Source organism: Chiloscyllium plagiosum, unplaced genomic scaffold, assembly GCF_037043375.1.
Source record: "Chiloscyllium plagiosum isolate Xiang-an unplaced genomic scaffold, Cpla_swu_hap1 HiC_scaffold_18, whole genome shotgun sequence".
Classification (NCBI taxonomy): Eukaryota; Metazoa; Chordata; class Chondrichthyes; order Orectolobiformes; family Hemiscylliidae; genus Chiloscyllium; species Chiloscyllium plagiosum.
In genome coordinates this window covers 79,892,716-79,918,171 of record NW_028270156.1, presented here as the reverse complement: position 1 = coordinate 79,918,171, position 25,456 = coordinate 79,892,716, and the positions used below count along the sequence as shown (strand labels likewise).

The 25,456-nt window shown below is 48.1% G+C and overlaps 1 protein-coding gene across 1 annotated transcript in view; it reads right to left on the bottom strand.

The window, feature by feature from the left end:
• Nucleotides 1–4,984: 4,984 nt before the first annotated feature.
• Nucleotides 4,985–25,456, bottom strand: part of LOC122558014 (myosin-binding protein C, cardiac-type-like) — a 90,552-nt gene continuing 70,080 nt past the window's right edge. Inside the window, exons 26-32 of the mRNA XM_087996830.1 lie at nucleotides 16,908–17,103; nucleotides 11,440–11,579; nucleotides 10,283–10,442; nucleotides 9,503–9,639; nucleotides 8,753–8,939; nucleotides 6,415–6,456; nucleotides 4,985–5,467 (exon numbers count right to left, since the gene is read on the bottom strand). Coding sequence (XP_087852956.1) covers nucleotides 6,449–6,456; nucleotides 8,753–8,939; nucleotides 9,503–9,639; nucleotides 10,283–10,442; nucleotides 11,440–11,579; nucleotides 16,908–17,103 — 828 coding nt within the window. The 3' untranslated portion in view covers nucleotides 4,985–5,467; nucleotides 6,415–6,448. The remainder of the gene's footprint in view (nucleotides 5,468–6,414; nucleotides 6,457–8,752; nucleotides 8,940–9,502; nucleotides 9,640–10,282; nucleotides 10,443–11,439; nucleotides 11,580–16,907; nucleotides 17,104–25,456) is intronic.

Below are 25,456 nucleotides of genomic sequence, written 5' to 3'. Positions count from 1 at the left end.
AATTTAAAGCTATGCCCCCTTGTAATACCCGACTCAATACGCGGGAAAAGGTTCATACTGTCGACCCTATCTAACCCCCTAATCATCTTGTACACCTCAATCAAGTCACCCCTAAACCTTCTTTTCTCTAGTGAAAACAGCCCCAAGTGCCTCAGTCTTTCCTCATACGATTTTCCTTCCATACCAGGCAACATCCTGGTAAACCTCCTCTGCACCCGTTCCAATGCCTCCACATCCTTCCTATAGTATGGCGACCAAAACTGCACACAATATTCCAGATGCGGCCGTACCAGAGTCTTATACAACTGCATCATGACCTCAGGACTCCGGAACTCAATTCCTCTACCAATAAAAGCCAGTACGCCATATGCCTTCCTCACCGCACTATTTACCTGGGTAAAAAAATCAGGAGAGAGTTAACTGCCCATCTAAAGCTCTCAAGGGAATCTCTAAGAAGGCATGATTTATTTAAAAGGTGCCAAGGCATTTGATCGCTAAAAACACTCACAATAAAAAGTAAGATGACCACTCCTGAGAAGACAGCAGATTCAGGAACATAAGGGAGGAACGCTGAAGGAAGCAGAGATTAAGTGCTAATTTACCGCTATTATTAATTGTGTTATTGGAACAGCATATTAATAGAATTGTGGTCAGGAATAGTGATGAGTTAGGAGAAAGAGTGTTAGGTGTGTTAATGGTTTTGGTTAGTGTTCCCTGTTAGGGTTAAATAAATAAATTGTTGCTTTTTTATTTATACAGTGAAAATCAGGGATCTTCTTTCATTCACACATTTTTAACAGATTACAAGGTGAGGCAATCTTCTCTGGGTGTTTTAGTTTAATTAGCACAACCCAATGTCCCAGCAATCTAAAGCCCTCCCTCCTGCACCATTTGTCCAGGCACAGTCATCTCCCATGCCCCTATTCCTAGATTCACTAGTGTATAACTCTAGGGGCAATCTGGGGATTAATGCCAGTGACACCTGGTTGCCAGCTACGTAATTCAGGACCTCGTGGCTGGTACAGTGGCTCAATAGTTAGCACTGCTGCCTCACAGCACCAGGGACCCGGGTTCAAGCCCAGCCTTGGGCGACTGTCTGTGTGGAGTTTGCACATTCTCCCCGTGTCTGCGTGGGTTTCCTCCGGGTGCTCCGGTTTCCTCCCACAGTCCAAAGATGTGCAGGTTAGGTGAACTGGCCATGCTAAATTACCCGTAGTGTTCAGGGATGTTTAGATTAGGTGCATTAGTCAGGGGTAAATGTAGACGAATAGGGAATGGATCCAGGTGGGATACTCTTCAGAGAGTGCTGGGCTGAAAGGCCTGTTTCCACACATTGTAGGAATTCTAGGATTCTGTAAGGATTCCATGATTCTCGTCCCTCTTTCATGTTTCCAAACAATACGTGAGAGACAGGTCCTGTTCTGTCCATACTGTCAGTGAGGGTGGTAATGTGTCCCACCCCACCCCCACCCCTTTAATTGTATGCAGTGATGAGTGGAATGCTTGAATGATGAATCAGACTCGGAATTGTTTGCAATCAACAAACATTGAGGTCAGAGCATTGTTGTGGTCAGAGGATTAGTATTACTGGAGAGCCCTGTTGAGAGGGTGCTGATGAGTTACTGACATGGTCGTCAGTCCTGACGCTGATGGAATGTTTCGCTTTTTCCTGGCCCAATACATTCACAATAGTTCGCACTCTCACTCAGCCCTGAGAACAGACGCAGACATTCTCCATTTTCTCCTGCCCAGCATCTTTGTTTTGTCTCCTGTTTGGACCTCAGACCTGAACAATGTCTGTGAGGGGCATCCTTCAAAAAGCCCATGGGACAAATGGAACAGGAGCAGTATAGGGTCAAAAAGTGTGGCGCTGGAAAAGCACAGCAGGTCAGGCAGCATCTGAGGAGCAGGAGAGCTGACATTTTGGGTATAAACCCTTCATCAGGAACTCTTGATGAAGGGCTTATGCCCGAAAGATCAACTCTGGGTTTGTTCTCAGGGCTGAGTGAGAATCTTTGACTCTGATGTCCAGCATCTGCAGTCCTCACTTTCTCTTAGGAGCACTATAGGTGCAGAGCTAACGAGGAGTGAGAACCCCAGGTCATAGAAAATTCAGGTTTTCAACCTGAGAAACAATAATCTACAGGAAGGGAATGGATTGTAATGAACAGATTCTGAATAAATCCAGTGGACCCTGTTGTAGAATGTTACACCTTGTGAATTTTACAGTGAAGCTGCAGGAGAACTGGAGGATTTTATCTCCGTGTTGTGCTCCAGTAATTTACACAAAGCTCAAACTGTTTACGTGAGTTATTAAAGTGACTGTTGCTCCAAACACTTCCCTGTCTGAGACAAGGGAAGGATTTGCTGCTTCATTTGAAAGATAGATGTGTGTCTCCCAGCATCCAAGACTTGACCTCATTCCCCTAAGTATCTCTCTGTGTTCTCAATGCTCCAATCTTGACCTGCATGGCCCCGTATGTTTCAATGGGATGACCTGTTGTTCATCTAAACTCCAGAGAATATCAACCCAATTTATTCAATTTATCATTAGAAGACAGAACCGTCATCACAAGGACCAATCAAATAAAACGTGCTCCAGTGTAAATGCATCCTTCCTTAAAAATGGACATCAAAACTGCAGTTTCTGGCCATCAAATTAGCAAAACCCTGCAACACAATGACTTTACTCCTGTCCTCCCCATCCTCTTCTCATACAAGTCAAGACACCATTGGAAGGATGTCATTTCAAATGTAATACAATTGAATTCTGTATTGTGATAATTATCTCCCAATGGTTTATTTACGGTGAGATTGCTAATCAACCCTGCACTGTTACACAAAATTAGATCCAAAATAAATCAGGCCCCAGTTGATTACTGCGGGACATTTATAAAAGCATCCTACAAACACAGCCCCCAGAATACATTTGCTTTATCATACACTTCAACATGATAACTGCAAGAATTTTAATTTTCACGTAGGCTGGACTAATCAAGTAGAACAGGAATTTCTTGTTTAATTCTCGATTTGATAATGTAGACCCTCGAATAGCAGTTCGAAATTTTCCCACCAGCAATTTCTGGCACTTATTATTTCTAATTATCAGCCATATTTCAGATTGAGTCAGAACTCTTTCTCACAAATTTCCTTGTGGTCATCTTTTGGGGTGGCACGGTGGCTCAGTGGTTAGCACTAATTGCCTCACAGCGCCAGTGACCTGGGTTCAATTCCACCCTCAGGTGACCGTCTGTGTGGAGTTTGCACATTGTCTGCGTGGGTTACCTCCGGGTGCTCCGGTTTCCTCCCACATTCCAAAGATGTGCAGGTCAGGTGAATTGGCCATGGGAAATTGTCCATAGTTGTTAAGTGCATTAGTTAGAGGGGGGTGGGTTACTCTTCAGAGGGTCGGTGTGGACTTGTTGGGCCGAAGGGCCTGTTTCTAAACGGTAGGGAATCTAATATGATCAGGTGTATCTTTCCTTTTCCGTTTAGCCTGTCCTTTCAAAAATATTGCTATTGTCCATAATTATTTCACACCTTTAGTCACCTTGCAACCATGTCACTTAACTTTCTTTATTTGTGCCATTGGTTCCTTTAGTTTCTGGTAGATGGTCCACTCATTCAGGTAGTAACTTTCACTTGTCCATGGACTTTACTCTCTATTCCTCGTAGTTCCATTCTCACCCACAGTAATAGGCTTTCACATTGCCTCAGCTGATAGGGCAGGTAAAAAGCAACTTTAATACAGAGCAATGCGAAGTGATTCAGTTTGGGAGGAAGAATGTGGAGAGGTAAGATGAAATAAAGGGTATGTCTGTAAAGGGTTGCAGGAGCAAAGGGACCACAGGAACCAGGAACAGAAGTAGGCCATTTGACCCCTTGAGCTTGCTCCAGCATTCAATAGGATCATAGCTGAGCAGACACCTCTTTCCTGCTTTTCCCCTCAAACCCATGAATCCCCTCCTGCAGCCTTAAATATACACAAGGACTCTGGAACTCATTGTCATAGAAAGTTGTGTTTCAAAGATCCTTAACCTTGAAAGAAGAAACTCTTTATCTCAGTATTAATTTGGCACCCTTTTATTTCTGAGACTATGCTCTCTCTGTCCTAGAGTCCTCCTTGAGGGAGAACACCTTCTCAGGAATTACCCTGTCAAGCCCCCTTAAGAATTCGATACATTTCAACAAGATCACCTCTCATTCCTCCAAATTCCATTGAGTGGACTTCCAACCCGTTTAGCCTTTTCTGATTAAAAAAACTCCCTCCTAGAAGCATGGCATTCCAATCGGAACTCTATCAACAAACACATCAAGTTAGACCCCATCTACCCCCCCCGAGAAAAAGAACAGGAAATGATGTTGCCACAGGAAATGACATCACTGACCCAAAGAAACCCAAACATACAAATAGAAAGCAAGAATCAACAGCAGTGCTTCGCCCAGAGGCCCACTGAAGATGTTACCTAGCAGGGTGACGAAGCGTCTGGAAATGAACCTTCCAGCTCAGTGAGCAAACCTACATCCAGAATCTCAACCTGAGCTACAAATCTTCTCAAAACTCACTCCCTCCAAACCAGGATCATCCGAATGAACTGCCCTACTCTTTTTACTCCAACCCCTTTGACATAAGGGCCAGCATTCCATGAGCCTTCCCGATTATCCTCTGTGTGCTGGCTTTCTGTGTTTCAGACACAAGTCCACTCCCTATGTCCCTTTGTGTTGCAACTTGCTGCCGTTTTCTCCACTTAAATAATACTGTTCTCCCCTCCAAAATGAACAACTTCACATTTTCCCAACTTATATTCCATTTACTAACTTTTTAACCCAATTGTTTAATCTGTCAACATCTTTCTATAAACTGCTTATATCCCTCTCACAACCTGCCTTTTCACTTATTTTTGTGTCATCTGCAACTTTGTACAATGTTTAACTGGAGTGGAGCCACCAAGAGGGTGTGTGGAATTGAATGTGATCAGACAGATTGCAGTGTTACTAAGAAGACTCTTTATTTCAGAAATGTAGTGCAGGGTTTTACAAATCATTACAAGCACAGTGCAACCAGACGCATGTCGTCCTGGGAACCAGGCAGAGCAGAGGGTGGTGCCCTTCAATGGTCACTCTCTGTGCAATCACACATTCAGAACGTTCTGGGTAACTGGAAGAGAAGGACCACACAAAAGAATAAACCCATGACACAAACCAAAAAGTCTGCAACAATTGGATGGGATCAGAGCATCACGTTTGGCTATAAATACACGCACACACACGGACACACGCAAGTGAGACAGGGTTTCAGAGCAGGGTGGCTTTGGTAGGAATGCCTCAGCTTCAATCAGAGATCGAGAACCTGGAGGCTGATTAATCGGCTGAGGTTCGCCATCTCCATCCTCTCCAATACTTCAGCCTTCCAGTTGGGGTGATTGTCTTCCTCTGCATCCTTAGCCAGCGAACCCAGGCCTGAAATCTAGAGCACAGCTCAATGGTATGAACAGGGCTTTGACAAAAATAACTAACGTCAAAACAATGTCTAACTGTACTCACTCCCTAATGCACTCCCAAGATTTCACAGTTCTTCCCTGAGCTGTCACTGTGCCAGCATCCCAGCTGATTACATCTCCCTATCTTAATTGTGTTTGTTTAATCCTTCCACACCTTTTCCCTTCTCCTGTGAAATTTGCAATGGGCAGTAAAAGCCAGTGATGACGAAATCCAACAAAATAAAATCAAATAATAAAATATACTCCTTTGTAATTGTTCTCAGTCTGTTCAAACTTGGGTCGTGTTCCCTGGCCACGTTTGCAACCTTGCTATCACTTTGAACCACAGGATGAGTTCCCCATCTTGTAACTGTGAGATCACGAAAGTGACTCATTTCCACCACACAGCTCAGCTTAGCGCCTGGTTAAAACCCTCATCAATACTCCTATACACGTTCCTATTCCAAAACTCCCTGGGCTGCCATCCTGTGTTCTACATGCCAGAGCTGGGGATGTTCTAACGCACCCTGAGCCCTCTTCACTGATCGTTCCCTGTGCTGCTGACCTCTCAGACTGCAGTGATGGAGCACTTGGATTTTAAAGTTCTCATACTTGCATTCTGATCCCTCCATGGACCAGGACTCTGTAGCCATCTGCAAATCCAGGATCACTGTCCTCATACCCCAATGTCAGTGGTGGCCTTGTCATTATCAACCTGGTCTCTGAAAGCTCTGGGTTCCCCTCCCAACCCACACGTCCCAGGCACTGCCAGGATTCACTTGGTTAAACTTCTGAGCAGCTCTCCGGGATACTTTATATAAAAGGTAACGTACGAACGCAAGGTCTTCTTCTTTTGCCTCCCCCTACATCTGCCTTCCTTCCTTTCACAGTTTCCTCCCCCACTTTTCCCCCTCCTCCATAATTTACCCCTTACCTCCAATGCCTGTGTGGAGAGCTGTGAAAGGCTACTATGGCACTGCAAAATAAAACACAGCTGATTAATAATTGGGGTTCGGACAGAGAACAGCAGACACAGACAGCAAGTGACCAGTTTACAAACAGCTGGGACTCAGACTTCATAGCAGCACCTAGAACAGTCCAGACCTGACAACAAAGTGGGCCGAAGGGCCTGCAAGACCCACAGGGAAAGGAGTAAAGCCTGCAGGAGGCTCAGCACTGACAGAGTGCTGCGCTGTCACAGGGTCAGTACTGAGGGAGTGCCGCACTGTCAGAGGGTCAGTACTGAGGGAGTGCTGCACTGTCAGAGGGTCAGTACTGAGGGAGTGCTGCACTGTCAGAGGGTCAGTACTGAGGGAGCGCTGCACTGTCAGAGGGTCAGTATTGAGGGAGTGCCACACTGTCAGAGGGTCAGTACTGAGGGAGCGCTGCACTGTCAGAGGGTCAGTACTGAGGGAGCGCTGCACTGTCAGAGGGTCAGTACTGAGGGTGTGCTGCACTGTCAGAGGGTCAGTACTGAGGGAGTGCTGCACTGTCAGAGGGTCAGTACTGAGGGAGCGCTGCACTGTCAGAGGGTCAGTATTGAGGGAGTGCCACACTGTCAGAGGGTCAGTACTGAGGGAGCGCTGCACTGTCAGAGGGTCAGTACTGAGGGAGCGCTGCACTGTCAGAGGGTCAGTACTGAGGGAGTGCTGCACTGTCAGAGGGTCAGTACTGAGGGAGTGCTGCACTGTCAGAGGGTCAGTACTGAGGGAATGCTGCACTGTCGGAGGGTCAGTACTGAGAGAGTGCCACACTGTCGGAGGGTTGGTACTGAGGGAGTGCCGCACTGTCAGAGGGTCAGTGCTGAGAGAGTGTCACACTGTTGGAGGGTCAGTACTGAGGGAGCGCCACACTGTCGGAGGGTCAGTGCTGAGGGAGTGCCGCACTGTCGGAGGGTTGGTACTGAGGGAGTGCCGCACTGTCGGAGGGGTGGTACTGAGGGAGCATTGCACAGTTGGAGGGTTGGAACTGAGGGAGTGCCGCACTGTCGGAGGGTTGGTACTGAGGGAGTGCCGCACTGTCGGAGGGTCAGTACTGAGGGAGTGCCACACTGTCGGAGGGTCAGTGCTGAGTGAGTGCCGCACTATCGGAGGGTCAGCTCTGAGGGAGTGCCGCACTGTCGGAGGGTCGGTGCTGAGGAAGTGCTGCACTGTCAGAGGGTCAGTACTGAGGGAATGCTGCACTGTCGGAGGGTCAGTACTGAGAGAGTGCCACACTGTCGGAGGGTTGGTACTGAGGGAGTGCCGCACTGTCAGAGGGTCAGTGCTGAGGGAGTGTCACACTGTTGGAGGGTCAGTACTGAGGGAGTGCCACACTGTCGGAGGGTTGGTACTGAGGGAGTGCCGCACTGTCAGAGGGTTGGTACTGAGGGAGCATTGCACAGTTGGAGGGTTAGTGCTGAGGGAGTGCTGCACTGTCGGAGGGTCAGTGCTGAGTGAGTGCCGCACTGTCGGAGGGTCAGCTCTGAGGGAGTGCCGCACTGCCAGAGGGTTGGTACTGAGGGAGTGCCGCACTGTCGGAGGGTCAGTACTGAGGGAGTGCCGCACTGCCGGAGGGTTGGTACTGAGGGAGTGCCGCACTGTCGGAGGGTCAGTACTGAGGGAGTGCCACACTGTCGGAGGGTCAGTGCTGAGTGAGTGCCGCACTGTCGGAGGGTCAGCTCTGAGGGAGTGCTGCACTGTCGGAAGGTCGGTGCTGAGAAAGTGCCGCACTGTCGGAGGGTCAGCTCTGAGGGAGTGCCGCACTATCGGAGGGTCAGTACTGAGGGAGTGCCGCACTGTCGGAGGGTCGGTGCTGAGGAAGTGCTGCACTGTCAGAGGGTCAGTGCTGAGGGAGTGCTGCACTGTTGGAGGGTTAGTGCTGAGGGAATGCCGCACTGTCGGAGGGTCAGCTCTGAGGGAGTGCCACACTACACCACCTGACCATCACCAAGATAATCACCAAATACTCGGTTTTAATGTTTTACCTATTCAGCGGAAATGGGGTTGCAGTCTGATCCAGCATGCATTATTTATTGCGCATTCCTAGTTGCCATTGAGAAAGTGGTGGTGAACCATTTGTCTGAAGGAGCCTTCTTGAACCACTGCAGTCTACATGCTGTAGGTAGACCTGCAATGCCCTTAGGGAGGGAATTTCAGGAGTTTAACCCAGGGTGTTTATGTTTCCATTTCAAAAGCCATCATTTTGTCAGAAGGTACAGTTTGCAAGAGTTCTCCTTCAGTCTGAGTAGCTCCCTCATGGAGCTGGCTCCCACCCTTGAACACCTCTTTTACCTCGGACCTCCAGTTTGCAGTTGCTCCTGGCCTCTCCCAGAGGGTTGCTGGCCACACAGCTGTAGATCCCAGCATCGAAGGAGCTTGGTTTGCGAATCTCCAGGGTCAGTACTCCTTGGTTACTGAACATCCTGTAGCGTGGATCACCAGACAGGTCCACCTGGTTCTTACACCACACCACCTTGGGCTGGAGATAGCAAAGACGAAGGAGATAGAGTCAGAACAGTGACAGGGAGAGTACTCAAGAGGATAGGAGAGGGACAATGTGAGAATGGGGGCAGGAGGAAGACAGAGATGGATGAGGGGGAGTGAGAGAGTCAGAGACAAAGAGATGGATGAGGGGGAGGGAGAGAGAGATGAAGTGGAGGAAGAGAGATGAGTATGTGAACAGAAAGTGAGGAGAGAGCGACACATAAGGAGGGAGAGACAGGGATGAGGAGGTTTAGGAGAATGAGGGAATTGGGTTGGGTGGGGATTGACAGGAACAAACAAAAACTCGGTGGCAGACAATCAGAAAGAGACGGGAAGGGAGAGAAACGCAGGAACAGAGGAACATGGGATAGGGAGACAGGGAGTGAGAGACAGAGACGGCGATGTTGGGATGGAATTAGGAAGTTGTGGAGAAGGGAGAAACAGTGGGATTAAGAGAGATGAAGGGAAAGTGAGGTGGAAGGTGGGGAGTGAAAGAGAGAGTTGAGTCAGGCTGGATGGGAGTCACTAATTTATTCCTTGCTAATGGTGAACTGTTACCTTGGGGATTCCTCGCACAGCACAGCTCAGTGTGGCATTGTAACCGCAAATCACCGAGCGGTCGATCAGGGGCCGGGTGAACTTGGGGGGCTCGGTGAAGTCATACTCCTTGTAGCTGGGTGGTTTGTACTCTGTCCCTGTGAGGCAGCAGGAAGATACAGAGTCAGAGTCCACAGTTACCCATAGCCCCTTCTCCCTCGCTTAGCCACATGCTGTTTGACCTCTTGAATATTCTAGGATTGCCCCTCCACCAGCCCTTTGTCACTGTAACCTGGTAAACGCTCGGGAGCAGATGAATCCGGCTGGATCTTACAACTCACGCTTTACTGATCTCCCACTTCAATGGCCCCCAGTTCAGTTAGATACCCCTGATGTTTGAGTAAAACTGGCTGACTGCATGAACCTTGACAGTGGTGGACTCTCCCTCTTTATGGGCATTTAAGCGGGCATTGGATAGGTATATGGAGGATAGTGGGTTAGTATAGGTTAGGTGGGCTTGGATCGGCGCAACATCGAGGGCCAAAGGGCCTGTACTGCGCTGTATTCTTCTATGTTCTATGTTCTATGTTCTAATTCTCATTCCAAATGTTGCCAGGTAAGAAACATGGATGAAAAACAAGGTGTTTGACTCAAGTCTGTTCCAGCTAGAGAGTCCAGGGCCAGTGCCCAGACTTGACTAAACGCCAAGATTGCACGAGAGGGGACAGAAAGGTCCTGAGCAGCCCCCAGCTCCTGTCAGCACAGTTAAAGTTCCCATGACGACGGATACTCCAGGCCTACCTGGCTTCTGGATGTAGACACTGTCTTTGGACTGAGCAGCCTCCTCACTCAGACCGCACAGATTCTCCGTGAAAACCCTGAAGAAGTATTCATTCCCCACCACCAGCTCCGACACCGAGCACTCAATCCTCCGACAGTGCTCATACACCACGAACCACTCCTGGAGCAGCACAGAGAGAGAGAGAGAGAGAGAGAGGGAATGAGGAAGGCAGTGACCGAGTAAGTAAGGGAAGGAATTCCGGACAGAGAGAGAGAGAAAGAGACATTAGCACGCAGACCATAAACGAGAGGAAGAGAAAATAGTAAGGTCTCTCGGGAGGTAAGAGGAGAGTGTTGAAAAGGATTATGTAGCAGAGCAGGGTGGGCCGAATGGTCTACTTCTGCTCCACTGTCTGATGGTAATCGAGAGATTGAATGTTTGGGAATGGAGACAGCATGGGCTTGATTGGTTTTATCCAGGGGATTTGAATTACCGAACTAAGAAAGGGTCAGATCAGTGTTTCGGGCACTTCCTGGGCAGCCGCTAATGAGGCTGTACAGACAGACTGACCCGCTCATTCCTCTGCCTGTCTCACTTCACTCACATCCACCTCCCACTCACTCTTCCTCCCCTCCGCTGGCTCACGACACACCACTCCTGCATCTCTCCAACTCAGTCACCATTTTGTCCTCCCTTATTCCTCCCCAAGTCTGAACAACCTAATCTCCCATCCCTTCCCCCACCCAAACCACCCTCACATGTCTCTGAGCCTCCCCGCTCACCCTGCCCCTCGGTTATCCCGCTCTTCCCTCCTTATTTTGTTCATTCCCTTTCCTGTTTAAGTCTCGTTGACCATCTTTCCCCTCACTCCTTCTTGCCCCCACTAACTCTCCTCCTGCCCCTCCTCCCTGTTTGGTTTCTTGTGCCCAGTCTGTTTCTGTTGGAAGTGATGGGTTCCCCGGTGGCAACTCTGGGACAGGTCCTCCCAGTGCCCGGATTGAGGGTCCGTGCCAACTCACGGGACTGCTACCCAGCAATTGAAGATCGATTGGGGATTTGGTCACAGCATAATCCCCAGTACTGGGCAGTGCCAACTGGTGGCAGTGCCAGTAAGTGGCAGTGGTCTTTTGTGTGTTGCCATTCCCCCTCATCCCACAACATTCTGGCACACTCTTACCATGGTCTTCTTGTCAGCCTTCTGGATGGTGTAGCCAGTGATCTCACAGTTGCCATCATCCTTAGGGGGCAGCCAGGATAGAGCCACATTCAAGCCCCACACCTCACGGATCTTCACAGCGACAGGGGCCCCTGGCCTGTCTGGGAGAGCACACTGGACAGTGAGAATTACTCAGCATGGGGACTGCAGGAGAGGTGAGGGAGGGAGGGAGTGAGGGAGGGAGTGAGTGAGTGAGTGAGTGAGGGAGTGAGGGAGTGTGAGTGAGTGAGTGAGTGAGTGAGTGAATGAGTGAGTGAGTGAGTGAGGGAGGGAGTGAGTGAGGGAGGGAGGGAGGGAGGTAGGTAGGTAGGTGGCACGGTGGCTCAGTGGTTAGCACTGCTGCCTCACAGCGCCAGGGACCTGGGTTCAATTCCCGCCTCGGGGCGACTGTCTGTTTGGAGTTTGCACATTCTCCCCGTGTCTGCGTGGGTTTCCTCCGGGTGCTCTGGTTTCCTCCCACAGTCCAAAGATGTGCAGGTCAGGTGAATTGGCCATGCTAAATTGCCCAGAGTGTTAGGCACATTAGTCAGGGCTATATATAGGGTGGGGGAATGGGTCTGGGTGCGTTACTCTTCAGAGGGTCGGTGTGGACTTGTTGGGCCGAAGGGCCTGTTTCCACACTGTAGGGAATCTAATCCTGAGTGAGTGAGTGACATTAAAAATACTGGACTAGCACTGAGTAGAAGTGGGACTTCATTCTGCATCTAACTGGGACTGCAGCATGCCTTCGATAGTGGGTACAGAAGGAGGGGATTTGGCTCCTCAACACTGTTCAGTTAGTCTGGGCTGACCTGTCTTTTCACCTACAGTATTATGTGCAGTTTGGCCTATGGAGGGAATACAGTGAAGACTGACCAGGCTGATTCCTGATTTAAGTATGAAGAGAGACTGGATTGGTTAGGACTGCTTCCACTGGGGATTAGAAGAATGAAGGGGGAAATCTCATAGAAACCTACAAAACCCGAACAGGACCAGACAGGATAAACACAGGAAGGATGGTCCCGATGACCAGGCAGTCCAGAGGCAGTGCTCGCATTTATTAATGCGGGATAAACCATTTCGGACTGAGATGAGGAGAAAGATCTTCACCCAGAGAGTGGTGAGTCTGTGGAATTCTCTACCACAGAAGAGATGTGGGCAAAAACACTGAGTGCTTTCATGAAGGTGTTAGACGTAGTTATTAGGGCTAAAGGGATTAACCCTCTCAGTCCCAGAATCCTTTTTTTTAATATACAACCCCCTTCAAGATTGTCATATCCTTCCTGAGGTGAGGCGACACAGGTCTGAATGAAGCTTTGTACAGATGTAACAGGGCAATAAGAAGTTCAGAGGAACTGAGGGATCTTTGGCTAACCTCTGAAGGTGGAGGGACAGGATTAATACATTTTGATTTGATTGATTATTCTTGTCACATGGACTGAGATACAACAAAAAAATATTGTTTTGCATGCTAACTATACAAATGACACCTTACCTAAGCACATAGAACAGAATGCAGACTATAGTGTTAAAGCTGCAAAGAAAGATCAACTCTAATATATCAGTGGTGTGTTCATAAGTCTGCTCACAGAGGAGAAGAAGCTGTTCTGAAATCAGTTGGTAAGTCTTTTCAAAGTTTTGTATTTTATAATCAGGATGGGAGGGATGTTTGATTAATTGAATTAGAGTTAAAATCGTACAGTGTAGAAACAGGCCCTTTGGCCCAACAAGTCCACACCCACCCTCTGGAGAGTAACCCACCCAGACCCATTCCCCTATCCTATATTTGCCTAATGCACCTAACCTACACTTCTCTGAACACTCTGGGCAATTTAGCATGGCCAACTTGACCTGCACATCTTTGGATTGTGGGAGGAAACCAGAGCACCTGGAGGAAACCCACGCAGACACGGGGAGAATGTGCAAACTCCACACAGACAGTCGCCCGAGGTTGAAATCGAACCCGGGTCCCTGGTGCAGTGAGGCAGCAGTGCACTGAGCCACCATGCCGCCCCATTGGCTGCTTTCCCAAGGCAGCAGGAAATGTACATGGAGTCACTGGCAGGAAGGCTGGTTTATATGATGGCCTCGGGCTGTGTTCACAACTCTCTGCAATTCCTTGCAGTCTTGGGCAGAGCAGCTGCTGGACCACACTATGATTATCCAGATAGGATGCTTCCTATGGTACATCTATAACAATTGGTAAGAGCCGTGGTGGACATTCCCCCTTGTTATTGACCCTTCATCTAAGAGGACCAGTTGCTTTCTCTTCACCTTGTCCATGTTCCTCAGTCTTATATACCTCAATCAGGTCTCCTCTCACCAAAGGAACCAACCCAAGCTTACTCAATCTCTCTTCATAGCTGAAGTGCTCCACCCCGGCAACATCTTGAGAAATCTCTTCGGCACCCCCGTCCTGTGCAAGCATAACCTTCCTGAAGTGTGGTGTCCAGTAATCCAATTCTGGCCTGACCAAGGTTCAGGTCAAAGTGGCAAACAGGACACTTCAGTCAAGGCACAGATTACAACAGCAGAGAGGTTCTGGTGGAACTGAACAGAACTTTGGTGAGGCCACAGATGGAGGACAGTGTCCCGTTCTGGTCCCACACTACAGGAGGGATGTGATTGCACTGAAGGGAGTGCAGAGGAGATTCTCCAGGATGTTGCCAGGGGATGCAGCATCTTAGCGACAAAGAGAGGCTGGAGGAGCTCAAGTTGGTTTCTCTGGAGCAGAGAAGGCTGAGGGGAACCTGACAGAGGTGTATAAGATTATGAGGGGCATGGACAAGCTGAATAGAGAGGAGGTATTGCCCTTAGTTGAAGGGTCAATAACAAGGGGGAATAATTCTAAGGTGAAAGGCAGGACGTTTAGAGGGAATCTGCAGAAAGTTTTTTTTTAAATTGAGAAGGCGACAGGGTGTGGAATGCACTGCCTGGGCCTAGTGGAGGAAAGTGGGACAAGTGCAGAGTTACTATCTTTCTGGTGGTACAGATTTGATGAGCCAAATAGCCTCCTTTGCAACGTATGACTGAAAGAATCTATGGTTCTCGGATGCCCTTCACTCAGGCTGGGCTGGTAGCTGAACAGGCTGAGTGTCTGGAGGGGGAGAGGAGGTCTATCGAGTGGATAGAGTAACTAGTAGTTTGTGATCAGTGATAGCTGGCAAGGATCTATGTTGAGACCAGGCAGCAGAATCAGGACTGTAGATTAAAGCATGACAGTACAACGAAACAGTTAAAGGTTCTGCAGAACCAAGTTCCCACGTAGTGCTGAAGGGAGAGTTGAGTTGTTAAAGATTTTTCATCTTGCATTCATTATGACAGAAGCAAGAAAGCCATACTTCAGTTAGGACGGATACTAGAACACCAAATTTCAGTCAGGACTGATGCAAAAATGCAAAATTCTAAAAGGTTGAAATAATTTTAATTCAGTGCTCAATCAGAACTGACCTGTCAACCAATTAGCACTCTCCAGCTCAAATCTTGTAGCACTTTTCTCCTGCAGTAAAAATTGTTTCGATTGTCTGAAATTTTGCATTCTTGCCTTCTGAGTACAAGGTGTCAACGTGTCTCTTTTTTCAGTAATTCCCAGTCGATGGAGTGATTGAGTAAAACTGAGCTAAGTAGATTACAATGTGGGTATTTGTGAGGTCACCCACTTGTGACCTAAAAAGAAGAAAACTGGTCTCCTTCTAAATTCAGGCGGCACGGTGGCTCAGTGGTTAGCACCACTGCCTCACAGTACCAGGGTCCCAGGTTCGATTCCAGCCTCGGGCGACTGTCTGTGTGGGTTTCCTCCGGGTGCTCCGGTTTCCTCCCACAGGTTAGGTGAATTGGCCATGCTAAATTGCCTATAGTGTTAAATGCATTAGTCAGAGGGGAAATGGGTTACTCTTCGGAGGGTCAGTGTGGACTGGTTGGGCCAAAGGGCCTGTTTCCTCACTGCGGGGAATCTAAACTAAATGGGAAAAAGCAGTGCACAAACAAATGTGCACTGTGTGGCTCCAGCTCTGCAGATCATTAAAATATTCTGAACAGGTCCACAAACTGATCCAATAAGTCCAAATGGAATTCTGCTTTTTATCTCAAGGCCCGGACATCACGATGTAGCCTTACAGAGTCTTGGAGTCACTGGGAACTGCTCTGAGCCTCATCCATTTGGAAGGAGATATTAGTGTTTCAGGGACAACAGTGTATTTACTAGAGTGATACATGTGCTCCAACATGAGGAGAGATGACCCAAACTTGGGTTGTATTCCCTGGAAGGTTTTCAGAGCTGTTAGAGAGAACAGGTTTGAGACTCAAGGATATTGAGACATTTTTCTGAAATGCTTGATTAATTGCGAAACAACCTTCCACAAACTCTAAAGTTCACAAAACACTTTACTCTTCGAGATGACTTCATTGGTTATAATCACCACAGCATTAATTTATACTGAGCACACTAAAGCAATGTGATGACCACTCCTGTCCTGGGAGTGTTTGATGGGGACAGAGCAGAGGGAGCTTTACTCTGTACCTAACGCCGTGCTGTCCCCATCCTGGGAATGTTTGATGGGGACAGCATAGTGAGAGCTTTACTCTGTATCTTACCCCGTGCTCTGCCTGTCTTGAGAGTGTGATGGGGACAGCATAGTGAGAGCTTTACTCTGTATCTAACCCCGTATTGCGCCTGTCTTGAGAGTGTGATGGGGACAGTGTCGAGGAGGCTTTACTCTGTGTTCCTGACCTGGGAGGGTTTGATCTGGACGGTGTAATGGCAACTTTACCCTGTGTCCTCTTTTTTTATTCACTTGTGGAATGGGAACTTCACTGGATGGCCAGCATTTTTATTGCCAGTGCCGAGCAGCCCTTGAAAAGATAGTGGTGAGCTGCCTTCTTGAACCACTGCAGTCCATGTGCTGTTAATTGACCCACAATGCTCTTAGGGAGGGAATTGCAGGAATGTGACCCAGAAACAATGAAGGAACGGTGATATATTTCCATGTCAGGATGCTGAATGGCTTGGAGAGCAACTAGCAGGTGGTGGTGTTCCTATGTATCTTCTATCCTTGTCCTTCTCGATGGAAGTGGTTGTGTGTTTGGAAGGTATTGTCTAAGGATCTTTTGGTGAATTTCTGCCTTGTATTTTGTAGTTTGTGTTACAAAGCTTCAGTAACGGAGGGACTGGATGTGGTGCCAACCAAGTGGGTTGCTTTGCCCTGGGAGTGTATGAAGGGGACAATGTAGTGGGATCTTTACCTTGTATTTAACCCCACGCTGTACCTAACCTGGGGACAATATAGAGGAAGCTTTATTCTGTATCTAACTCTGTGCTGTCCCTGTCCTGCGAGTGTCTGATGGGGACAGTGTAGAGAGAGCTTGACTCTGTATCTAACCCTGTGTTGTCCCTAACTGATGAGGGAATTGCTTGTGGAAACTGCAGTGTGCAATTAGTGACGTTGACTTACCTATGACCTGAATGTGGATGCTGGCTGTGTCCTGGGCACTCTCAACTTCTACCTGCAGTTGATAGATGCCCGAATGTCCACGCTCCGCACTGCGGATAAACAGAATGGTGTCGCTGTCGCTGTTGCGGACTGTGACGTCCTGCAGATTGAGAGGCTGTCCATCCTTCAGCCAGCTGACCACTGGTCTGGGCTTGCCCTGCACAGTCAGTCACAGCAACAATTCCTGTCAGACAACCACATCTCCTCCCAACAGGACGCAGTAAGAGGTTTCATACGGAGTAGAGATCAGAGACATCTAGCACATAGCAGGGTAGATAGGGCCAGAGGATATGTACTGAGGGTTTGGAAGGCCATTGGGAGATAGTTATGGGGAACGAGGAAATGGCAAAGGAGGGAACCGATATTTTGCATCAATGTTCACTGACAAAGGTATTTTGAACATCCCATTAATACCATCGAATACTGGCAAGGAATTAAATATAATCACCAGAGAAGAAGCATTAAACAAACTAATTGGGCTAAAGGCAGATAAATCTCCTGGCTTTGCATTCTAGGATCCTAGAAGAAGTCGCTACAGAGTGTATCGGTTGTAATTTTCCAAAAATCCTCAAATTCTGAAGGAGTACCAGAGAATTGGAAAACTGCTAAAGTGGCATACCCATTCAAAACATGGGGGTGGCAAAAGGCAATTAGCATAACATCCGTTGTTGGAAACGCATTGGAATTAATTATTACGGAAGTAATTGCACATTTGGAGTGTCATAATTCAATAATGGCTTCATGAAAAAGAAATCATACCCGACTAATTTATTAGTTTTTTGAAAAAACTCAACCAGACTGGATAGGGGGGAAACAGTAGATGTGTTATATTTGGACTTTCAGAAGGCATTTGACAAAATGTTTAATCATAAGATCAGAGCTCACGGTCTTGGAGATGGTGTGTTGGTCTGGGTAGAGAATTGTCTAATGGGCAGGAAACAGCAAGTGGAGACTGTAGTGATTGTAACAAGGTCAGCCAGGTAACCCTCATTAGTTATGAGTTCCCAAATTGGAGCTGTTAATCTGGCCTGATCAGGGAGCCCTGGCTGACAGATATAAACAGGAGTGTGTCACCCGGTACGGAGGAGGGAGGGCAGGTCTGAAGACCTCCTCGTGGGTCTGCTCCTGGGCCTGGCCAAATTGGCCATCAACAGGTCCAGGCAGCGGGCCGTGGAGGGGGTCGTTAGGGCCAACTGCCTGCCCCTCTTCCGCGGTTACGTTCGAGCCCGGGTGTCCTTGGAGAAGGAGCACGCGGTGTCGACCAACACCCTCGAGTTGTTCAGGGAGAGGTGGGCACCGCAGGGAGTGGAGTGCATCATTTCTCCCTCCAACTCTATTTTGATTTAGTCCCTACCCTCCCCCTCACTGTTTTGATCACACAGCATTGCCCTTTGATGTGAAGGGCAGTGTTTGTCACTGGCCACCCGGGTGTTTCCTCTTTCCCTGGTGGTGGGATATAAATAAAGATTTACACACTTGTTGTTTTTCACTGTGTCTGACACACACACACACACACACACATAACATGACATGGGTGCGGGGGGAAAAATAAACATTACCGCTGACAGGTGGTAGTGTAGGGGGAAGAAAAGTAAAATAAATAAACAGGAGTGTTTTTTGATCGGTGTGTAGGACTGTCTGTACGTGATTGCGTTTATTGCTATCTTCTCCATAACGTTAAAGGTGCTATTCGAGGTCTGTCGTTGTTTCCCTGTCAACTGGTGGAGTTTGGGGTCTGAGTTCCCCATAGTACTTGTACACAAAACACAGAAAGGTAGCACACTGGTGCAGCAAGTCATCAATGGAATGCCAGCCCTGGTTTTAAAGGGGTTGGATTATAAGAGCAAGGAAGTCTTAGTGCAACTGTAAGATGTGCTGGTGAGACTACATCGGGAGTATGTGAGCAATTTTCGTCTCCTTATTGAAGGTAAGATATAGTTCCAATGGAGGCAGCTCAGAGAAGCTTCACTAGGGATGATCCACGGGTATCGTCTGATGAAGGTTAAACAGGATGCTTCCCCTCGTGGGAGAGTCTAGCACCACAGGACAGAATCTCAGAATACAGGGGCACCAACTTAAAACTGAAATGAAGAGGAATTTCTTCCCTCAGAGGTTGAGAGTCTTTAGAAAACCTTACCACAGAGATCTTAGGGGCAAAGTCCTTGTGCATATTTAAGGCGGAGATAGATTCCTGATCAATCAGGGGTTACAGGGAGAACAACGGTTCAGCTGTGATCCGATTGAATGGCAGAGCGGGTGTGAGGGGCTGAATGGCCTACTCCCTCAGTGCTGATCCTCTGACAGAATGGCCCTCCCTCAGCACTGACCCACTGACAATACAACACTCCCTTAGTACTGACCCTCCGACAGCGTGTCATGCTCTCAGCACTGACCCTCCGACAGTGCAGTGCACCTCATCACTGACCCACCCTGAGTGCGGTGTTACCTCAGTACTAACCCTCCAACAGTGCAGCACTCCCTCGGTACTGACCTTCCGACAATACAGCACTTCCTTCAGCACAGACACTCCCAACAGAATTCGTGAGGCTCAGGCAATAGGGTTGGAGAAGTATGTATTTCCCCATCCCGAGGTCATTAGAGTAGGTGTGGGGGTACATGTGCATTGCCAGTATCTACAATTGGCTGAGGGTGTCAGTGTTAGTGTTGGAAGGGATCTCTATCCCCAAGGCATCAGTGAGTGAGAGGGTCTGTCCCCTTCCCAGAGTATGAGTGGTGGAGTGTGTACCTCTCTATCCCCAGAGTGTTCGAGTGGGATGGGGGGTATTTCCTCACCCAATAGAGGGCGGCAGAGAGACTTCTCTCTGTGTGTTTATTTCAATTTAAGGAGTATTCTAGGGTAAGGCAGATGTGCCTAGAGCCTGGATCAGTACACGGGACTTTGATGTCGTGGCCATTACGGAGATTTGGTTGAGGGGGGGACAGGATTCAACATTCTAGCATTTCATTGTTTTAGATGAGACAGAGAGGAAGGTGAAAGAGGTGGAGGAGTTGCATTACTAATCATAGATAACGTTCCATCTACACTCAGAGAGGACATACTGGAGGGCTCATCTACTGAGGCAACATGGGTAGAGCTCAAAAAATAAGATGGATGCACTCATGCTGATAGGATTATGTTATTGGACCTCCAACCGCCACCGAGACATTGAGAAACAAATATGTAGGCAGATTACGAAAATATGCAATAACAACAAGGTTAGCATTGTGGGGGACTTTAACTTCCCCAACATTGACTGGGGCTCACTCAGAGCAAGAGGCTTAGATGGGGCAGAACGTAAGTGTAAGCAAGAGGCTTTTTTGAAACAGTATTGATCGTCCAACTAGAGGAGGGGCCATATTGGACCTTGTATTGGCTAATGAGCCTGGCCAAGTGATTGACCTTTCAGTAGGGTAGCATTTGGAATCAACTCCTTAAGTTTTAAGATAGCTGTGAATAAGGATAAGACAGGACTTTGCAGGAAGGTACTAAACTGGGGGAGGGCAAGTTACATCAGTATTTGGCAGGCGCTGGGGAGTGGTAATTGGGACGAGCTGTTATCAGGTAAATCCATATTTGACAAGTGGGAATTGTTTAAAGACCAGCTGACCAGTTCAGGATCGGCATGTTCCAGTGAGGAGGGAGGACAAGGATGGCAAGGTAAGCTAACCTTGGATAACCAGGGAGAATGTGAATTTAGTCAAAAGGGGAAAAAGAAGCATATGTAAGGTTTAGGAAGTTAAGGAGAAAGTGGGGTCTGCAGATGCTGGAGATCAGAGCTGAAAATGTGTTGCTGGAAAAGCGCAGCAGGTCAGGCAGCATCCAGGGAACAGGAGAATCGACATTTCGGGCATGAGCTCTTCTTCAGGACTTACCTGATAACAGCTCCTCCCAATTACCACTCCCGCCAAATACTGATGTAATTTGCCCTCCCCCAGTTTAGTACCTTCCTGCAAAGTCCTTTTCCAGCAACACATTTTCAGCTTAGGAAGTTAAGATCAAACAGGGCACAAGAATATAAGGAAAGCAAGAAAGTACTCAAGCAGGGAATTAGGAGAGCAAGGTGGGGCCATGGAATGACCTTGGCGAGTTGGGTTCGAGAGAATCCCAAGACATTCTCTACATATGTTAAAAATAAGAGGATAACTAGGGAGAAGGTAGGACCACTCAAGGATAACGGAGAGAACTTGTGCTTGGAGGGACAAGATGTGAGTAAGATCTTAAATGAGTACTTTGCATCGGTGTTCACCCAGGAGAAGGTTATGGAGGATCGTGATAGTTGTGTGGAGCATGCTAATACGCTAAGGCATTTTGAGATCAAGAAAGAAGTGGGGTTGGGTCACTTGAAGAGCATGAAGGTGGATAAGTCCCCAGGGCCTGACGGTATCCACCTCAGGTTACTGAGAGAAGCAAGAGAGGAGATTTCTGGGTGTGGGAAAAAAATCTGCCACTCTGCCTACCCATAGCATGGCCACGCAGAACATGGGAAATCAAGTCTGTCCGAACCATACAAGAAACACCCAGAATGCCTCAGCATTGACCAAACAGGCTGACAAGGGAAACCAGACATGACCATAGTCACCCGCAGACCAGGGAATCCACTTCCCAAGACAAACTAACAATAAGCTTCCTGGACCCAGTCAACACAGCTGTCCCAAAGCCCCGAGGGCAGTCTCGTAACCCGGTGATACCAAAGCCACACAAAGGACAGGTCAGACGGAGAGGCACCAGAATACCTCACTCACAGGAGAGAAACAATGGAAACACCTTATTGCCAAGAAAGGGGACATTCTCACCTACCCTCGAAGAGAGCTGGAATCTCCTGAGCCCATCAACAACTGTTTGATGCTGCCAGGATTTTACATTGTATCCAAAATCAGGACATTCTTCTGATAACTGGTTTGCACTTATCACCGTTGTAACTGGATTACTTAATTTTCAAGTACATTGTATTCTCCTCATTTTAATCAACCTCATTGTACGAGATTCTTATAAAACCTGGCTTGATTCTCAGCTCGAGGAAGAGCAGTCCAGCTACCTGGACAGACTGTCTGTGCTGTTTCAGCTTTGTCAATTTCTCTTCTGCGATATGGCCGTACTAATAAACTGTTTGTTAATTTCACTTGGGTCCGTGTTTTGTGATCTCCGCTTTATTGGACTAATTTCTCCAACACTGGGGCCTTGCCCAAGATCTCTGTATCCTTGCTAGCCACTGGAGAGGTCCCAGGGGACTGGTGAGTAGCTAATATTGTTCCTTTGTCCAAAAAGGGAAATAGGGTTAATCTAGGAAACTATAGACTGGTGAGTCTCACATTGGTGATTGGGAAGCCATTAGAGAGAATTCACAGGGAAAGGATTGACATACATTTGGAAAAGCGTGGCCTAATTAAGGACAGTCAGCAAAGCTCTCTGTGGAACAGGTTATGTCTGACTAACTTGATTGAATTTTTCAAGGAGGTGACGAAGGTGATCGATGAAGATAGAAGTTAATGTTGTCCACATGGATTTTAGGAAGGCTTTTGACAAGGTCCCTCATGGTAGGCTCATTCAGAAGACTAAGATGCATGGGATCCACAGTGACTTGGCTGTGAGGATTCAGAATTGGCCTGCCCACACAAGGCAGAGGGGTGGAAAGGTGTTTTCCTGGCTGGCGATCTGTGACTAGTGGTGTTCTGCAGGGATCCAGATTATGATATATATAAATGACTTGGATGAAAATATAGGTAGGTGGGTTGGTAAGTTTGCAGATGATACAAAGGTTGGTGGCGTTGTGGGTAGTGTGGAAGGCTGTCCAAGGATACAGTGGGATACAGATCAGTTCCAGATATGGGCAGAGAAGTGGCAGATGAAGTTTAATCTGGGTAAGTATGAGGTGCTGCACTTTGGGAGACAAAATGTTAAGGAAACGTATAGAGTTTATGACAGGACCCTAAACAACATTGATGTACAGAAGGATATTGGGGTTCAAATCCATAGCTCCCTGAAAGTAGCCATGTAAGTAGATAGGGTGGTAAAGATATGGTGTCCTTGCCTTTATTGTTCAGGGAATTGAGTATGAGAGTCCGGATGTCATGTTGCAGCTTTACAAGAGTTTGGTTAGGCTGGACTTAAAGTACTACATTCACTTCTGGTTGTCACACTACAGGAAGAAGATGGAGGCCTTGGAGAAGGTGCAGAAGAGGTTTACCAGGGTGCTGCCTGGTTTAGAGGGCATGAGTAATAAGGAGAGGCCAGAAAAACTTGGGTTGTATTCTCTGGAGAAGTGAAGGCTGAGGGGAGACTTGATAGAAATCTATAAAATCATGAGATACATCGATAGAGTTGACAATCAGAATCCTTTTCCCCAGAGTTGAAAAGTGTAATAGTTAGAGGGCGTGCATTTAAGGTGAAACTGGGAAAAGTTCAAAGGAGATGTGAGGGGTACGCTTTTTGACACAGAGAGTGGTGGGAGTCTGGAACACACTCCCAGGGGTGATGGTGGAGGCAGGTACGATAGCGACATTGAAGGGACTTGTAGATAAAAACGTTAAGATGCAAGAAATGGAGAGATATGGACCAAGGGTGGGCAGAAGGGATTCATCAAATTTGGCATCATTTTTGGCACAACATTGTGGACTAAAGGGCCCATTTCTCTGCTGTTGCTGTTCTCTGTTCTATCCCCAGGATACTGGAGTGAGTGACGGGGTATGCCCCTCTCCCCAGGGTGTTAGATTGAGGGACAGGAATGGAGTAACTCCCAATCCATGGGTGTAAGGAGGTAGATGATTCTGTGCAGGACTGGTGGGGGGCTAACACTGTTTCTCCACAGTGCGGCTCAGTCTCTGGGGGACTGCCAATGTTCAGATTGCTGGAGACTCGGATCAATACGTTTCATAGAACATAGAACAATACAGCACAGAACAGGCCCTTCGGCCCACGATGTTGTGCCGAACATTTGTCCTAGCTTAAGCACCCATCCATGTACCTATCCAATTGCCGCTTAAAGGTCACCAATGATTCTGACTCTACCACTCCCACAGGCAGCGCATTCCATGCCCCCACCACTCTCTGGGTAAAGAACCCACCCCTGACATCTCCCCTATACCTTCCACCCTTCACCTTAAATTTATGTCCTCTTGTAACACTCTGTTGCACCCGGGGAAAAAGTTTCTGACTGTCTACTCTATCTATTCCTCTGATCATCTTATAAACCTCTATCAAGTCACCCCTCATCCTTCGCCGTTCCAACGAGAAAAGGCCTAGCACTCTCAACCTATCCTCGTACGACCTATTCTCCATTCCAGGCAACATCCTGGTAAATCTTCTCTGCACCCTCTCCAAAGCTTCCACATCTTTCCTAAAGTGAGGCGACCAGAACTGCACACCGTACTCCAAATGTGGCCTAACCAAAGTCCTGTACAGTTGCAACATCACTTCACGACCCTGGAATTCAATCCCTCTGCTAATGAACGCGAATACACCAGAGGCCTTCTTACAAGCTCTATCCACCTGAGTTTCTGTTGTGACTTTTCCAAATGTCTGTCATTTCAGCACGTCAGTCTGTGTTCCTGAGGGTGACACACAGTTTGTGGGTGCACTGCAGCAGGCTCTTTGCTTGCCCACCTCCCTACACTGTCCAAAGTCAAACTGCCAAGACCCAAATCTACCCAAAGTCCATTTCCCCACTCAGCACCCTCCCTACATCTACTTGGGAAAGGGGAATAGGACTGAGAGGAGAGCTCTGTCAGAGACAGAGAGAGAGGACATAGGGGAATTGGGAATGGGACTGAGGGGAGAGTCTCTATCAGAGAGGGAGAGAGAGGACACAGGGAAATGGGACTGAGGGGAGAGCTCTGTCAGACACAGAGAGAGGACACAGGCAAATGGGGAATGGGACTGAGGGGTCAGCTCTCTCAGAGAGAGAGAGGACACTGGGGAATGGGGACTGAGGGGTCGGCTCTCTCAGAGAGAGAGAAGACACTGGGGGAGAGCTCTCTCAGAGAGAGAGAGAGGACACTGGGGAATGGGACTGAGGGAGAGGTCTCTCAGAGAGAGAGAGGACACTGGGGAATGGGACTGAGGGAGAGCTCTCTCAGAGAGAGAGAGAGAGGACACTGGGGAATGGGACTGAGGGAGAGCTCTCTCAGAGAGAGAGAGGACACTGGGGAATGGGACTGAGGGAGAGCTCTCTCAGAGAGAGAGAGGACACTGGGGAATGGGACTGAGGGAGAGCTCTCTCAGAGAGAGAGAGGACACTGGGGAATGGGGACTGAGGGAGAGCTCTCTCAGAGAGAGAAAGAGGACACTGGGGAATGGGACTGAGGGAGAGCTCTCTCAGAGAGAGAGAGGACACTGGGGAATGGGACTGAGGGAGAGCTCTCTCAGAGAGAGAGAGGACACTGGGGAATGGGACTGAGGGAGAGCTCTCTCAGAGAGAGAGAGGACACTGGGGAATGGGGACTGAGGGAGAGCTCTCTCAGAGAGAGAAAGAGGACACTGGGGAATGGGACTGAGGGAGAGCTCTCTCAGAGAG